At 43.6% G+C, this 17,836-nt stretch overlaps 1 protein-coding gene across 10 annotated transcripts in view; it reads right to left on the bottom strand.

Annotated features, from left to right (window-relative positions):
* Positions 1-17,836, bottom strand: part of r3hdm2 (R3H domain containing 2) — a 304,603-nt gene that overhangs the window by 117,549 nt on the left and 169,218 nt on the right. For all 10 annotated transcript variants that reach the window (XM_080218004.1, XM_080218002.1, XM_080218006.1 and 7 more), the window contains one exon: positions 15,872-15,950. In XM_080218004.1, coding sequence (XP_080074130.1) covers positions 15,872-15,950 — 79 coding nt within the window. The remainder of the gene's footprint in view (positions 1-15,871; positions 15,951-17,836) is intronic.

Raw genomic sequence — 17,836 nt, 5'->3', positions numbered from 1 at the left:
AGACCCTTTTGCTAGAGCTCTCCAGTTCTGGAGAAGAGTCATACGGACTCAAAACATCTCTCCACAGATGCTGCCAGATCCAGCATTTTCGGTTTTCATTTCAGATTTCCAGCATCCACGGTATTTTGCTTTTATTTAGCAGTTAATCCCTATTTGGACAAAATTACTTATTAGGGGACATGTAGGATGCCCATTCTATTTTCTTGGAGTTTCCAAAGGATGAAAATAACATGTTTCTGCAACTAACCATAAGGACAAATGATTTTTGATGCACAGTAACACAGTTAACGAGCGCAATACTTAAAAATTATGAAACTCGGAGCCATTCACAAGGAGTAAGATTTTGGAAGAATTCCTTACAGATCTCGGATTATCAAAAGAACTTCCGTATGAAACAGTCAGGTTTGTCGCTTGGCAGATATTTGACAGATCTCTATGCTCAGACAATGCAAGATTTGGTTTGCTGAGTGTTCAAATAACATGGGTAACTGAGAGCTCTGTTTTAGGCTGTGCTACATACAGCCATTGGTTTTTTTTACATCAATACAACTCAACAGATTTTGCACCTTGCAAAGCAACCTGCCAACATTTTAAAATTGGACTTTGCCAGAGAGGGTTTCATACCTTTCAGAAGATTACCTTAATAAGTCAATATGCAGAGAGATCAATTTCTATTGCAATCTTTCGAGCTACATACACTGCCAAATCTAAACACACTCCCTGGCCTGCAAAGGGATATCTTTTATCAGCTGTTTTCCCAGAAATTGATTTTTAAACTTGTTAAGGAAGCACAGTTTCTATGTTAAATTTCTTATTGAAAAAAATGAGAGACAGAGCAATACAGCATGGACACAGGCCCTTTGGCCCAACTGGTCCATGCTGACCATGGTGCCTTCCCAGCTGGTCTCAATGGACCGCTTGTGGTCCATATCCCTCTGATCCTTCTCCATCCATGTACTTACTCCAATGCTTTTTAAAATGTTGCTATTGTACCTGTCTCAACCACTTTCTCTGATAGCTCATTCCATGTACGCCCCACCCTCTGCGTGAAATAGTTTCCCCTCAGGTCCTCTTTCCCCTCTCACCTTAAACCTATGCCCTCTAGTTTTCAATTCCCCTTCCCTGGCGTTCATCCTGTCTGTACCTCTCGTGATTTCATATACCTCAATAAGATCACCTCTCATTCTTCTATGTTCCACAAAGTCCTAGCCTGGCTAACTGCTCCCTATAACTACCTGAAGACAAAGGTTCGCATTGCCAGATACTCTGCATTGTTTATTTTCTCACATCTGCATACAGTGCAGATAATCTGATGCATTCATTCCTGTCTACTATGTTTATGTCATGTCCAATTCACATTGGGTGAGATTGAAGACATTGAGAAGGTTCTTTTCAAGCTAATGGACTAATCTAACACTAATAAATATATTAGATTCACTCCAAACTACTGAATACATCACATCTCTAACTGCATCCAGGAAAGGAATGAATAAGTCATGTAAATGATTTGCCTCAGTCGTCTTCTTCTTAGGCAGCTCTTCAGGGTAAAGGATGACTTGCTTCCACTCCAGTCTCCAGTCAGGTAGGTGTGTGATGTGCAGACTCTGCCATGCGAGGCAGTTGAAGGTAGTGTGCTTCCTCTGACACCTTGCTCCTGACAATACCATCATAAAACAACCCTCTCTCCATTTTGATCAGTCACAAGTCAGGGTCTCCCACGAGTCGGGGGGCCTTGATCTCTTCAGGAATGCTTTGCCTCAGCATAGACTGTATTTATGCTCTTGTGTTCGACATTCCATTCTTAGGCAACTGAAGCAGGACGCAGAACAAAGAGTAAAGAGAAGTACAGCACAGGAACAGGCCCTTCGGCCCTTCAAGCCTGTGCTGACCATGATGCCCTAACTAATCTAAACAAAACCTCCTGCCCTTACTCGGTCCGTATCCCTCTATTCCCTCCCTATTCATGTACCCATCCAGGTGCCTCTTAAATGTTGTTAATGTGTCTGCTTCCACCCCCTCCTCTGGCAGCACGTTCCAGACACTCACCCCTCTCTGTGTGAAAAACCTCCCCCGCACATCTCCCTTAAACTGTCCCCCTCTCACCTTGAACCTGTGCCCCCGTGTAATTGACACTTCCACTCTGGGGAAAAAGTCTCTGACTATCCCCCCGGTCTCTGATCATTTTGTAGACCAGGTCTCCCCTCAGCCTCTGTCTTTCCAGTGAAAACAATCCTAGTTTATCCAATCTCTCCTCACAGCCAACACCCTCGAGACCAGGGAACATCCTGGTGAACCTTCTCTGCGCTTTCTCCAAAGCTTCCACATCCTTCTGGTAGTGTGGTGACCAGAACCGCTCGCAATGCTCCAGATGCAGCCTAACCAAGTTAGTCGATACTCTTATTCCCCTCCCCAAATAGCTACCTGGATGATTCCCAGATACTTCAGGAACTGCAGATCTTGAAACCTGAACTGTATTAACCCACGCACTACTGCATTCAGCCAGTTTCATCTTTGTCAAAAAACAGTCTTCGCTGGGCTATTAGAATCTGTCCTGGACTATTGAGAGTTACAGGGTCCTTTGCTGGACTGTCTCTGTGCTCGACATTCCATTCTTGGGCAACTGAAGCAGGACGCAGAACAAGTTAAAAGAGCAAATCTGATAAAATAAAATCCGTATATTTCAGGCAGTTCTAAAATCTAGAATGGTTACAACACTGAAGAAGGCCACTTAGTCCGTCACATCCTTGCCAGTTCTCTGCGTCAGCAACTCAGCTAGGGGTCTTTTCCCTATAGCCCTGCAAATCTTTTCCCTTCAGATAATTATCCATTTCCGTTTTGGTGTAAAATACATCATATAAAGATTTTAATGCGGATATAATATAGAAATTCAAGGTGCTGCTGTTAAAAGCCACGATTGAACCTGTCTCTGCCACACTCTGGGGAAAACATTCCGAATCCTCACCACTCACTGTGTGAAAAACCTTTTCCTCATGTAGCCTCGGGTTCTTTTGTCCATTACCTGAAATCAGTGTCCTCTGGTTCTCGATCCTCCCTGCAACAGGAACAGTTTCTCCCTCTGTCCAGATCTCCTGATGATTTTGAATAGCTCTGATGTCTTTTCTTATCCTTCTCTATGCAAAGGTGAACCCAGCTTTTCCGGTCTACGTAACCAAAGTCCCTCATCCCTGGAACCAGACACGTAAATCGGTTCTGCAACCTCTCGAATGTTTTCACATCCTTCCTGAAGTGTGGTGTCCAGAACGGAACACAATACACCAGTTGAGGTCAGACCAGTCATTCAGAAAAGGTTCATCACAAATTCCCAGCTTCCCTACTCCAGTTATAAAGCCCAGAATCTCATCTGTTCTATTAACCACATTTTTAAACTGGTCCATCATAGAAACTAGAAGCAGGGGTAGGCCATTCAGCCCTTCAAGCCTGCTCTGCCATTCATTTTGATCATGGCTGATCATTGAATTCAATATCCTGATCCCCCCATATCCCTCAATCCCTTTAGCCCCAAGAGCGATATCTAATTTCTTCTTGAAATCACACAGTGTTTTGGCCTCAACTACTTTCTGTGGGAGTGAATTCCACACCTTCACCACCCTCTGGGTGAAGAAATTTCTCCTCACCTGAGTCCTAAAAGGTTTACCCCTTATCCTCAAACTCTGACCCCTAGTTCTGGATTCTCCCCACCATTGGTAACATTCTTTCTGAATCTACCCTGTCTAACCCTGTTAGAATTTTATAAGTTTCTATGAGATCCCCTCTCACTCTGATAAACTCCAGTGAATATAATCCTAACCAACTTAGTTTCTCCTCATATGACAGACCTGCCATCCCAGGAATCAGCCTGGTAAACCTTTGCTGTACTCCCTCTATAGCAAGGACATCCTTCCTCAGATAAGGACACCAAATCCGAACACAATACTCCAGGTGTGGCCTCATCAATGCTCTATACAACTGCAGTAATGAAATTATACATTCAGTTCCCTCTTCCAAATCATGAATATATAATGTGAACAGTTGTGGTCCTAACACAGATCCCTGCAGAACCCCATGAGTCACTGTCAATAAGAAAAAGACCCATTTATACCAACTTTTTGCTTCCTGTCACCTGACCAACTTTCTATTCATCTCAAGACATTACATGCAATCCTATATGCTTTAACTTTACATGGTGGTCTGTTCTGTAAGATCGTGTCAAAAGCCTTCTGAAAGTCTAAATAAACCACATCCACTGGTTCTCCTCAATCAACTCTACTGGTCACATCCTCAAAAAACTCCAATAGAGGCTTCAAGCATGATTTCCCTCTCAAATCCATACTGACTTTGTTTGATTATACCACGGCCTTCCAAATGTCGAGTTATGAAATTCTTGATAACAGACTCCAGCAACTTCCCCAGTATTGACCTTAAGCTCTCTGGTCTATAGTTCCCGGTTTTCTCTCTACCTCTCTTATTGGACAGCTTACATTAGCTACCCTCCAATCTGTAGGAACTATTCCAGAGTCCACAGAATTTTGGAAAATAATCACAAATAGATCTACTATTTCCAGAGCCACTTCCTTAAGTACTCTGGGATGAAGATTATCAGGAGATTTATCTACCTTCATTCCTATCAATTTCCCCAAAACCATTTCTCCACTAATGCTGATTTCCTTTAATTCCTCACTAAAACATGTTTCTCTCAGCACTTCTGGTACATTGCTTCAGTCTTCACAAAGGAAGGCATGAATAAAGTACAAGTCTAATTCCTCAGCCATTTCTTTATTCCCCGTTATGAATTCTCCTGTTTCAGTGTAAGGGGCCTGCATTCATTTTTGTCAATCTTTTTCTCTTTACATAGCCATCGAAACTTTGACCGTCAGTTTTCACATTCCCTGCTAGCTTACTTTCATATTCCATTTTCCCCATCTTAATCAACCCCTTGGTCCTCCTCTGTTGAATTTTAAACTGTTCCCAATCCTTAGGCCTATTGCTTTTCCTTGCCAATCTGCATGCTTCTTCCGTGAATCTAATATTATTTCTAATTTCCCTTCTTATCCATGGTTTGGCCACAATTCCCTTAGCACTTTTGTGCCAATCAGGAATTAACCTACTCATTCTTTAAATGCCTGCCATTGTCTGTCCACTATCTTAACCTTTTAGTAATGTTTCCCAGTCCATCATGGCCAATTCATGCCTCATATCATCATAGTTACCTTTATTGAGAATTAAAACCCTGGTCTCAGAATCAATTACATCATTATCCACCTTGACAAAGAATTCTACCATATTATGGTCACTTGTCCCCAAGGGTTCTCTCACAACTAGATCGCCAACTAATCCTTTCTCATTGCACAACACCCAGTTCAAGATGGCCTGATCCCCTGTTGGTTCTTCAATGTACTGCTCCAGAAAACCCTCCCGTATCCATTCCAGAAATTCCTCCTCTATTGTATGGTAACTACTTTGACTCTCCCAATCTACATGCAGATTCAAGTCACTCGCTATCACAGATGTTCCTTTAACACACGCGTCTCTGATTTTCTGTCTAATGCTTTTCCCAACATTACCATTACAGTTTAGTGGTCTGTATACACCCAAACCAATGGTTTTTGTCCCTTGTTGTTTCTTAACTCAACCCACAGAGACTCCATATCATCTATGCTAATATCCTTCCTCATTATCATATCAATATCTTTAAATGCAACTCCACCACCTTTTCCTTTCTATCTGTCCTTCCTAAACACTGACTAGACCTCAATGTTTAGTTCCCAGCCTTGCTCACCTTGGAGCCACGTCTCTGTAATGCCAACTATATCATACTCTTTCCATCTATCTATGCTATTTTGTTTTGAATGCTCCGAGCATTCAGATACAAAACCTCAGGGTGGGCACTTTTAATGTTTTTTTTCTCCTTCCCGAGCTTTTTTTTTTTAACTCAGTCCTTATCTAACTTTGGCAATCATTCACCACAACTGTTTTCAGTCAATTTTTGTCTCCATTCTGGCACTGACCCTTTTATTCCATGGCTTTAACTTTGCTAACAAGCCCATTTTGTGGCACTTTATCAAATACTTTTTAAGGAGTCCATGTACACCACATCAACTACCTCATCAAAAAACTCAACCAAGTTATTTGAAACTAATTTATCTTTAAAAAAAATCTGTACAGGCTTAATTAATCCATATTTGGCTAACTGGCTATTGATATATTCAGGGATTATCATTGCTAAAAGCTTTCCCACAATAAAGGTGAAACAAGTTGGCCTGTATTGCTGTTTTTGTCCTTGCCCGCTGTTTTGATAAAGTGCGTAATAATTGCAATTCTCCATTGCTCTGGCACTATTCCTGTACCTAAGGAGGATTGGAAGATTATGGTCATTGCCTTTGCAATTTCCACCCGTACTTCCCACAGTATCCTTGGATGCATCTGATCTAGAGCTAGTGACTTCTCAACCTAAAATGCAGCCAACTTTTCTACTAACTGCTCTTTAACAACTTTTAACCTACCCAGTTTCTCAACTCCCTCCTTTCGTTATGATTTACATAAGAACATAAGAAATAGGAGCAGGAGTAGGCCATCCAGCCCTTCGAGCCTGCCCCGCCATTCAATAAGATCATGGCTGATCTGTCGTGGCTCAGATCCACTTTCCCGCCCTCTCCCCATAACCCTTAATCCCCTCTCTTATCAAAAACCCATCAACCCGCGTCTTAAAAATATTTAGCGAGGCAGACTCCACCACTTCAACGGGCAGAGAATTCCAGAGATTCACCACCCTTTGAGTGAAGAAGTTCCTCCTCAACTCTGTTCTAAACCGCCCGCCCCCCCTTTATCTTGAGGCTGTGCCCCCTAGTCCTACTGTCCTTTCTGAGCGGGAAGAGTCTCTCCACCTCTATCCTATCCATCCCATTCATCATCTTATATGTCTCAATGAGATCTCCCCTCATTCTTCTAAACTCTAACGAGTACATGCCTAGTTTATTCAGCCTCTCCTCATAGCTCAACCCCCTCAACTCCTGTATCAGCCTAGTAAACCTCCTCTGCACTCCCTCCAAGGCCAAAATATCCTTGCGTAAGTGCAGCGACCAAAACTGCACACAGTACTCCAGCTGCGGCCTCACCAATGCCCTATACAGCTGCAGCAAGACCTCCCTACTTTTATATTCAATCCCCCTCGCTATGAAGACCAGCATCCCATTAGCCTTCCTGACCACCTGCTGCACCTGCAGGCTGGGATTTTGCGACTCATGCACAAGGACCCCGAGGTCCCTCTGCACCGTCGCCTGCTGCAGTTTTTCGCCACGTAAGTAATAGTCCTTCCTACCATTATTCCTACCAAAGTGGACCACCTCGCACTTGCCAACATTAAGTTCCATTTGCCAGTTCCTGGCCCATTCGCCCAGCCTACCTAGATCCTTCTGCAGACTCTCCACACCCTCCGCGCAATTTGCCGTTCCACCAATCTTGGTGTCATCAGCAAATTTCGACACCATACACTCGGTTCCCTCCTCCAGATCATCTATATAAATGGTGAATAGCTGAGGCCCCAGCACCGACCCCTGGGGCACTCTACTAGTCACCAACCGCCAATCTGAATAGCACCCATTAACCCCCACTCTCTGCCCCCTATTTGACAACCAATCCCCTATCCACGCTAACACCCTACCCCCAACTCCATGCCCCCTTACCTTCAGCAATAACGTCTTGTGAGGTACCTTGTCAAACGCCTTCTGAAAATCAAGACCGGCCACATCCACCGGCTCTCCTCTATCCACCGCCCTAGACACATCCTCATAGAACTCCAATAAATTTGTCAGACACGACTTCCCCTTAACGAAACCGTGCTGCGTCTGCTCTATCAAGCAATTCCCCTCAAGATGCCTCGCTACTTCCTCCTTGATGACGGATTCTAACATTTTACCTACAACAGACGTTAAACTAACCAGTCTATAATTCCCTGCCTTTTGCCTGGCACCCTTCTTAAACAACGGCATAACATTAGCCGTTTTCCAATCTTCTGGCACTTCCCCGGAATCCATCGACGTTTGGAAAATAACCACCAAGGCATCCACTCTCACCTCCGCCATTTCTTTCAGAACCCTTGGATGCATTCCATCCGGTCCTGGGGACTTGTCCACAATTAGTCCCTCCAGTCTGTCGAGCACCGCCTCTCTAGTAACAATAATGTCATTGAGACCCTCCAGTCCTACCACCATTCCATTGCTAACACCTGGCAAATTATTCACGTCCTTGGTAGCATCTTGTTCCTTGTACGGACAGATGCAAAGTACTCATTTAGTACTTCTGCCATGACCTCTGAATAGGTCTCTAATCAGACCTAACCCTTCTCTTACTATTCTTTTACGAATATACGCTCACAGAAGATTTCAGACTCTCTTTGCTAGCTGCCAGTCTCTTCTCACACTCCCCTTGTCTCTCATAAGAACATAAGAAATAGGAGCAGGAGTAGGCCATCTAGCCCATTGAGCCTGCCCTGCCATTCAACAAGATCATGGCTGATCTGAAGTAGCTCAGTTCCACTTTCTCCCCATAACCCTTAATCCCCTTGCCTACCAAAAACCTATCTACCTGCGTCTTAAATATATTTAGCGAGGTAGCCTCCACCACTTCAACGGGCAGAGAATTCCAGAGATTCACCACCCTTTGAGTGAAGAAGTTCCTCCTCAACTCCGTTCTAAACTGCTCCCCCCCTTATCTTGAGGCTGTGCCCTCTAGTCCTGCTGTCCTTTCTGAGAGGGAAGAACCTCTCCACCTCTACCCTATCCATCCCTTTCATCATCTTATACGTCTCAATGAGATCTCCCCTCATCCTTTTAAACTCTAACGAGTACAAGCCCAGTCTATTCAGCCTCTCCTTATAGCTCAACCCCCTCAACTCTGGTATCAGCCTAGTGAACCTCCTCTGCACTCCCTCCAAGGCCAAAATATCCTTGCGCAGGTGCGGCGACCAAAACTGCACACAGTACTCCAGCTGCGGCCTCACCAGTGCCCTGTACAGTTGCAGCAAGACCTCCCTACTTTTATATTCAATCCCCCTCGCTATGAAGGCCAGCATCCCATTTGCCTTCCTGACCACCTGCTGCACCTGTAGGCTGGGTTTTTGCGACTCGTGCACAAGGACCCCCAGGTCCCTCTGCACCGTAGCACGCTCTCACTTCCCTTCAATTTTCAGCTTGCTTCTCACTTGTATTATCAGCCTGATTTCTGTCATTCAAATCTATTTATCTAAAACATCCAATTATCTCGGGCTTTGTTTGTCCAAGCTTTTTCCCTTGTAGAAATGTATCTCAACTCTACCTGATCCATCTCCTCGTTAAAAGCAGCCCATTTTTTATTGACAATTTGCCTGTTGATGTTTGATTTCAACTTCTCTGGGCCAGATCTGATCTCAAGACAATCCTTCCCCCAACTAAATATTCTTACAAGAACATGCTCCTTGTTCTTTTTCCAAGATAATCTAAACTTTTGGTCACTGCCCCCTAGATTATATTAAAGCACTGGAGAGAGGGGACGTTCCAGAGAGGTCAAAGATGGAATCGCTCTGGCTAGAAGTAAGGGATGAAAAAGGTGCAATAATAATGCTCGGTGTAGTGTACAGACCACCAACTAGTGGAAGGGATGTAGAGAAACAAATTTGCAAAGAATTCTAGAGTAACTATAATAGGGGACTTCAATTATCCAAACGTCAACTGGGATAGGAATAATGCAAAGGGACAACAGGTGTGAGAGTTTCTAGAACATGTTCAAGATCATTTTCTGCAGAAGTATGTTACTGATCTAGCGAGAGGGCAGACACTAGTTCTGGAGTGGATCAAATATCAGTGGAGAGCATTTAGGCAACAGCAACCATTGTATCATAAAGCTGAAGTTGGCCTTGGAAAAGGACAAGTACAATCCAGAGCAGGGATAACTAATTGGGAAAAAAACCAACTTTGATGGGATGAGAAAGGATCCGAGTCGAGTGAATTGGGATCACATGGTTGGCAGAAAAGATAGTGGCTACCTTCAAAGAAAAAGTTTTGCAGTTAATGTCAAGGTATATCATCTCTAACAGCTAGGAGTGCTGCCTTCTTGATTAAACCCCTCCCTTTTGATGATCCCTTCTAATTCACTGTTACTTAATTATTGAGGATGGCATTATTATAAGAACATAAGAATTATGTGAACATTGAACATACATTTGGTCAATATATGCTTGCGATACATTCCAGTATCAATCCTAATTAATTTCACTTGTTTTGATATTTTCATAGTGATTTCAAACCTTTGCCACAGTGATTTTTGAAGCTGTATGTCTCTAAAGACCTTCAGTAAAGACCATACACTTACAGCATGTCTTTTATACAGGACGTCAGATCACGTTCAATTCTGACTTTCAAAAGCCCACTAGTCTTTCATGATACATTCAGCTCAATTTGAAGAATGCCTTCTTAATGCTAAATCCCAAACTGAACCACCATTAATGTGCGTTATCACCGTGCTTATAATTCCTTTGATCACGAATAAAGCATTTAAACTTGTGAAAGGACGATCTTGATTGACAGCCTTTTCCAAAAAAAATTAAGAGTATTAGAAGTCCAGTGCATACTACCAAAAAGAAGTCATGTTGCCAGTATTTAATTGAATTCAAAGCCATTTTTAATGAAATTCATTGCGTGTAAAGAGACTCTAGGTAAAATGGCTGTTAGCCTGTGACCATCTGCTCAATTCTAAAGTCTAATATCCTAATTATATATAAATTCTACTTAATATCTATATTTTACTTAATTATTTGTCTAATCCATCACATTATTCCCATATTCATTGATGCATGGCACAGGCAGTAGTCCGGAGATTACTACATTTGAGCTCCTGCTTGCCAGTTCCCTTCCTTCCTAGCTTCCTAAAATCTGCTTGCAAGGTTTCATCATTGGTAAACTTTTTTCCCCCAAACATTGGGTCCCAACTTGTCCTGACGGACCCACAATGGGTTGGTCAGAGAGATAGTCTGAGGCAGAACACTACTAGAGATTCACAGGTGTAAGCAGAGAATTGGAGGGAGCACTGAAAGCAAATTGACCAAAAAAACCAAGACAGATGCCTCGGGACAGGAGGCAGGTGAACCGGGGTGGGGGTGAAGGAGTTAATGGAGCAGAGCATCAGAGTGCAGTGATTGTCGCAGAGGAAGACTTAAAAAGAAAAAATGACAGTTCAAGGGCAATTAGGAATGGGCAATAAATCCTGGCCCAGCCAGAGTTGCCCATGTCCCATTAAAAAAAGTAAAATTTAAAAAGGCTCTGGAAAATTCTTGCTGTGATTTTCCATCCTATGAAATTGATATGCCCATTTTACTTTTAAAGGTATTTAGCATTTCAGCAGGTACCTGTGAGGAACATTCAAGCCATTTCAGATCAAATTGACTGTGATGATGGAAATCAAAGACGAGTTCAGTTTAATAATGAATCAAGTCAAAAGTTTTGCAGTCTAGCTTCCCATTTGGCTTTAAAAAAATTTCCTACAGCTTGTTTATATGGTGGCTAAGTGCTGGTTGCACCTCATTGTTACAGATTCAATACAGGTTGAAGTAACTTCTATAGAATAGCATTTCACTCATCTTTGAATTCCATGTTAACTTTATCATAACAGCTGGTGGCTGACTTAGTCACCCAGAATATAACACTGGCATAGATAAATTCCACACTGTTATAAGACTGTAATCTGATCACAGGCTGTGAGAACAAAGTTCAAGCAGTTTACAAATGTGAATAACCACTATTCAATTACAGCCTGGTTATTATACACTGCCAGCTTTATTAATATTTTCTTCAAAATTACTGTATTTCTCTCATCAACGTACCATCTAGGCAGAGTGATGCAGGTGAAAAGGTACTGGAGCACAAAATAAATCATTAAAAGGGGTAAGGTAGTGCATAGTGATTGCATTACTGGACTCAATCTAGAAATTTAAACTAATAATCCAGAGAACAGGAATTCAAATCCCATCATGGGAGTTTGAATTTGAACTCAGTTCAAAAGAAATCTGGAAATAAAATGCGATGGGATTGCCATGAAAACCTAATCAGTGCACAAATAACCCTTCTGGGATGGAAATCTGCCTGCCTTACACTCTCTGGCTTATATGCGATTCTCAATCCCACATCAGTGTAAATTTTAATAGAATAGAATAGAACCCCTTCTGTGCAGGAGGAGGCCATTTCCAGGCCCTATTCCTGCAACCCCATATACTTACCCTGCTAATCTCCCTGATACTAAGGGGCAATTTAGCATGGCCAATCAAACACGCCTTTCAGACTGTGGGAGGAAACCGGAGCACCCAGAGGAAACTCACGCAGACACAGGGAGAACATGCAAACTCCACACAGACAGTGATCCAAGCTAGGAATCAAATCCAGTGCTAACCACTATGCCACCCATGTAGTTGACTCTTAGTTGCCTGACAAGTTGCTGAGTTGACTCAAGCTGCTTGTTATGCTTCAAGACACTGCCCCATCGTTTCACTGGGCAACAAAGGATGAGCATGCTAGTTTGCAGTGACACCAGCATCCCATCGAAAAAGTCCTCCAATTAACATTCAATCCTATAAAAATTGAACAGCTTCTACTGCTGGCAAATCACAAGGTAAGATGCAATACACTGTGTACTGTTGGCACCTCCCTGGAGAGGCAGCATGCAATGTCCAAGAGCACCATCATGGTCTTCCGTGCCTGTTGGGACTGAGGTGCATCATCAGCCCCTTTAAGCACAGTTTCCTTTCTGCTTTGCCTTTTCTTAAAAAAAAATTGGGCAGTTCCTTTCCTTGTGGGGGTTTCTTGCTTTGTCCCTGAGTTTGTTTAACTTAGCTCATTTGGTTGGCTCAAAAGAAAAATGTCTTGAACATTCTGTGACGTGTACACGATTGATATATTGCGATAATTGTTGTTTCAAAGCTGTGAGATTTTAAGAATGAATACTACATTTCAATAAATAAGCTGCAGTCTAGGAAAATTAATTGCTTAATAGTGAGCTTGGAGCTGTAATTTAACCCTTGCACAGCTTTACAGACTGCTTCAAATTTACACAGATCACCAGGCTTGGGCTACATACCCTCATTTTGAATAGTCACCCAAATACACTCACTCAATATGATCAACAGCAGGGAGAGTAGATGCCATACATTATGCTTCATTAATTATTAGACAAAAATACAACCTCACCTCAATTGCAACAGCTTTTTTGGGGGGGGGGGGGAGACGACTTGCATTTCTATAGCATTTTTCACAAACACTGGACATCTCAAAGTGCTTTACAGCCAATTAAGTACTTCGGAGTGTAGTCAGGAAGCCAGACTATCAATAGCAAACAATGAAGAGCAAGAACATAAGAAATAGGAGCAGGAGGAGGCCATCTAGCCCCTCGAGCCTGCCCCGCCATTCAATAAGATCATGGCTGATCTGTCGAGGCTCAGTTCCACATTCCCACCCTCTCCCTGTAACCCTTAATCCCCTCGCTTATCAAAAACCCATCAACCCGCGTCTTAAAAATATTTAGCGAGGCAGCCTCCACCACTTCAACAGGCAGAGAATTCCAGAGATTCACCACCCTTTGAGTGAAGAAGTTCCTCCTCAACTCCGTTCTAAACCGCCCCCCCTTTATCCTGAGGCTGCGCCCCCTAGTCCTACTGTCCCTTCTGAGCAGGAAGAGTCTCTCCACCTCTATCCTATCCATCCCATTCATCATCTTATACGTCTCAATGAGATCTCCCCTCATTCTTCTAAACTCTAACAAATACATGCCTAGTTTATTCAGCCTCTCCTCATAGCTCAACCCCCTCAACTCCGGAATCAGCCTAGTAAACCTCCTCTGCACTCCCTCCAAGGCCAAAATATCCTTGCGTAAGTGCGGCGACCAAAACTGCACACAGTACTCCAGCTGCGGCCTCACCAGTGCGCTGTACAGCTGCAGCAAGACCTCCCTACTTTTATATTCAATCCCCCTCGCTATGAAGGCCAGCATCCCATTCGCCTTCCTGACCACCTGCTGCACCTGCAGGCTGGGTTTTTGCGACTCATGCACAAGGACCCCGAGGTCCCTCTGCACCGTCGCCTGCGGCAGTTTTTCGCCACGTAAGTAACAGTCCTTCCTACCATTATTCCTACCAAAGTGGACCACCTCACACTTGCCAACATTAAATTCCATTTGCCAGTTCCTGGCCCATTCGCCCAGCCTACCTAGATCCTTCTGCAGACTCTCCACACCCTCTGCACAATTTGCCATTCCACCAATCTTGGTGTCATCAGCAAATTTCGACACCATACACTCGGTTCCCTCCTCCAGATCATCTATATAAATGGTAAAAAGCTGAGGCCCCAGCACCGACCCCTGGGGCACTCCACTAGTCACCAACTGCCAATCCGAATAGCACCCATTGACCCCCACTCTCTGCCTCCTATTTGACAGCCAATCCTCTATCCACACTAACACCCTACCCCCAACTCCATGCCCCCTGACCTTCTGCAATAACGTCTTGTGAGGTACCTTGTCAAACGCCTTCTGAAAATCAAGACAGACCACATCCACCGGCTCTCCTCTATCCACCGCCCTAGACACATCCTCATAGAACTCCAATAAATTCGTCAGACACGACTTCCCCTTAACGAAACCGTGCTGCGTCTGCTCTACCAAACAATTCTCCTCAAGATGCCTCGCTATTTTCTCCTTGATCACGGATTCTAACATTTTTCCTACAACAGACGTTAAACTAACCAGCCTATAATTCCCCGCCTGTTGCCTGGCACCCTTCTTAAACAACGGCGTAACATTAGCCGTTTTCCAATCTTCCAGCACTTCCCCGGAATCCAGCGACGTTTGGAAAATAATCACCAAGGCATCCACTATCACCTCCGCCATTTCCTTCAGAACCCTTGGATGCATTCCATCCGGTCCTGGGGACTTGTCCACAATCAGTCCCTCCACTCTGTCGAGCACCACCTCTCTAGTAACAACATTCAGGCCCTCCACTCCTACCACCTTTCCATCGCTAACACCCAGCAAATTATTCACGTCCTCCTCCGTGAAGACCGAAACAAAAAAGTTATTCAGGGCCTCAGCCAATTCCCCATCCCCTACCACTAAGTCCCCCCTCTCATCCTCTAAGGGTCCAACGTTCACCCCAGCCAGCCTCTTCCTTTTTATTTATAAAAACTCTTGCTATCCTTTTTTATATTAAGCGCTAGCCCAGCTTCATAGTTTATCCTACCCTTCTTTATCAACTTCTTTGTCATTCTTTGTTGACATTTAAACCTCTCCCAATCCTCTTCTCGCCCACTACTCTTAGCTACTCTAAACGCATCCGCTTTTAATTTAACACTTTCCTTCACCTCCTTCGTTATCCACGGCTGATTACCTCTCCTCCTACGATCCTTTTTAACCATCGGAATAAATTTCTGCTGAGCACCAAGAAAGATCTCCTTAAAGATCCTCCACTGTTCCTCAGCAGACCTACCATCCAACACACTCCCCCAGTCAACATTCGCCAATTCCTCTCTCATCCTACCATACTCCCCTCTGTTCAAACAAAGGACACGTGTCCGGGAACCCATTTTCTCCTCCTCCATCTGCATCAGAAACTCCACCATACAATGATCACTCTTCCCAAGAGGATCCTTCACCACAAGGTCCCTAATTCTCACATACACACTTGACAACCTAGATGATCTGTCCATATATCTGAGATCTCAGATACTGAATAATACACTGTGTACTGTGTATGTGGGCAAATGCCCACATAAAATGTCCCATAATTCGTGGTAATAAACCAAACTTTCAAAGTTCATCTTAATTTATGATGAGATTATGTATTTCTGTGATGGAAAGTTTTTACCTGGGGTTATTTTTCAGTGTATTTACTAGAAACTCGTGCAGATCAATTCCGGTGGAGTCTGTATATTCTTGACTAGAATCTGTTAAAAGGAACACAAATTTGTAGCATTAACAAAATTAGTTATCTTTGAGAAAATATGTAGGTAGCTACTTTTTTAAAATTATTCTGCTCCTTTTCCCATGCAATCAAAGTTTTAAAGTAAAGTTTATTTATTTGTGTCACAAGTAGGCCCACATTAACACTACAATTAAGTTACTGTGAAAATCCCCCAGTCGTCACACTCCTGTTTGGGTACGCTGAGGGAGAATTTAGCATGGCCAATCTACCTAGTCAACAGGTCTTTCAGACTGCGGGAGGAAACCAGAGCACCCGGAGGAAACGCACGCAGACACAGGGAGAACGTGTAGACACCACACAGACATAGCTATGAAAATAGAAATACAAAAGGAACATGGCACAGTGATTGGTGCAGGTGCCTCACAGCACCAGGAACCCAGGTTCAATTCCAGCCTCGGGTCACTGTCTGTGTGGAGACTGCACATTCTCCCCATGTCTGCATGGGTTTCCTCCTACACTCCAAAGATGTACAGGTTCGGTTGATTGGTTATGCTAAATTGACCCTAGGGTGTGGGGGATTAGCAGGTTAAATGTGTGCTATTGCGGGAACAGGGCCTGGATGAGATTGTGGTTGGTACAGACTCAATGGGCCGAATGACCTCCTTCTGCACTGTAGGGATTCTATGATTCTATGATCACTGCTCCATGACTGCCATCAACACCATCCTGCTCTAGCCAATAGGAGTTAAAGGGCAAGAATGAGAACTCAGCCACTTCAAGGTACGGCATTTGCAGCTCTGACAGAGCACCATGGATAACACTGCAACAGAGGTCAAACATCAATTGCAATGGGAGCAGAACCTTCAGAAACTGAAGTTCAAGCAGCAGGATGTGGATTTATGACCAGTCTCCCATGGGGTCAAGTTTCCACCCTGGCTATTTCATCCACAACAAATTGCATTTATATCACCTCTTTATCACAGAAAGACATCCCGAGGCACTTCACATAGGTACAAAAATAGGTGGACTTCTATCCAAAGGCAATATTGGGAAGAATTGAGAAAAGTTTGCTCAAAGTTTTTGAGAATCATAAAAGGGGGAAAGCGAAGCGGAGAGGTTTATGGCAAGAAATGGAGAGTTTAGCACTTGTACGGGAGTCAAGGAGGTCAAAAAGGAGAGGCTGTTGGCTTCACCAAGGGAAGAGGAGTAAGTTAAGTACCTTGAAAATGTTCTCCCTTGCCTCCTCATAGTTTAAGAGTGACTGGTCAGTATTTTGCGGCAACCTAACTACTGCTGCTACTACAGTCTGTATAAAAATGAAATCATCGCATCACACCAAAATGTTAGGGCGAGTTTTGTTTACAAACCAGGAGCTAAATCACATCATCTGGCTCAGAAAAATCACAGGCACAACCCTGCCTGCCAACATGTGGCAGTGCAGCAAGCTAGCTAAGAATAAACTGAAATGCTTAAATAGGCTGCTAATTATTTGCTTCAACATTTCAGCTTTGTGCCTCACTATACAATTCCGCCATGTTGTACAAAGAATAGAAGCCAAAGTGCTTCTGATGATGTAAAAGGGAAACGTTTCTTGTGATCACAAGGCACAAGTATGACCAAGAGCAGGAAGACCCCAGGTTGGGTCAATTGTAACCACAAGTCTGGAGACTGACATTTTACTTCAGCATCTCTGAACAAGAAAGCGGTAGGTTTAAAAGAAACAGTCACCCTGTTTCTGACCATGATCCTTTGTAAGGTCCTTTCGGGTGGCGCGGTGGCACAGTGACTAGCATTGCTGCCTCATAGCGCCAGGGACCCAGGTTCAATTCCAGCCTCAGGTCACTGTCTGTATGGAGTCTGCACTTTCTCCCTGTATCTGCATGGACTTCCTACGGGTGCTCCAGTTTC

The sequence above is a fragment of the Carcharhinus amblyrhynchos genome, chromosome X (genome assembly GCF_965287045.1).
Source record: "Carcharhinus amblyrhynchos chromosome X, sCarAmb.v2.hapA, whole genome shotgun sequence".
Classification (NCBI taxonomy): Eukaryota; Metazoa; Chordata; class Chondrichthyes; order Carcharhiniformes; family Carcharhinidae; genus Carcharhinus; species Carcharhinus amblyrhynchos.
The sequence above is the reverse complement of the archived record's forward strand: the minus strand, read 5'-3'. Positions and strand labels throughout refer to the sequence as shown.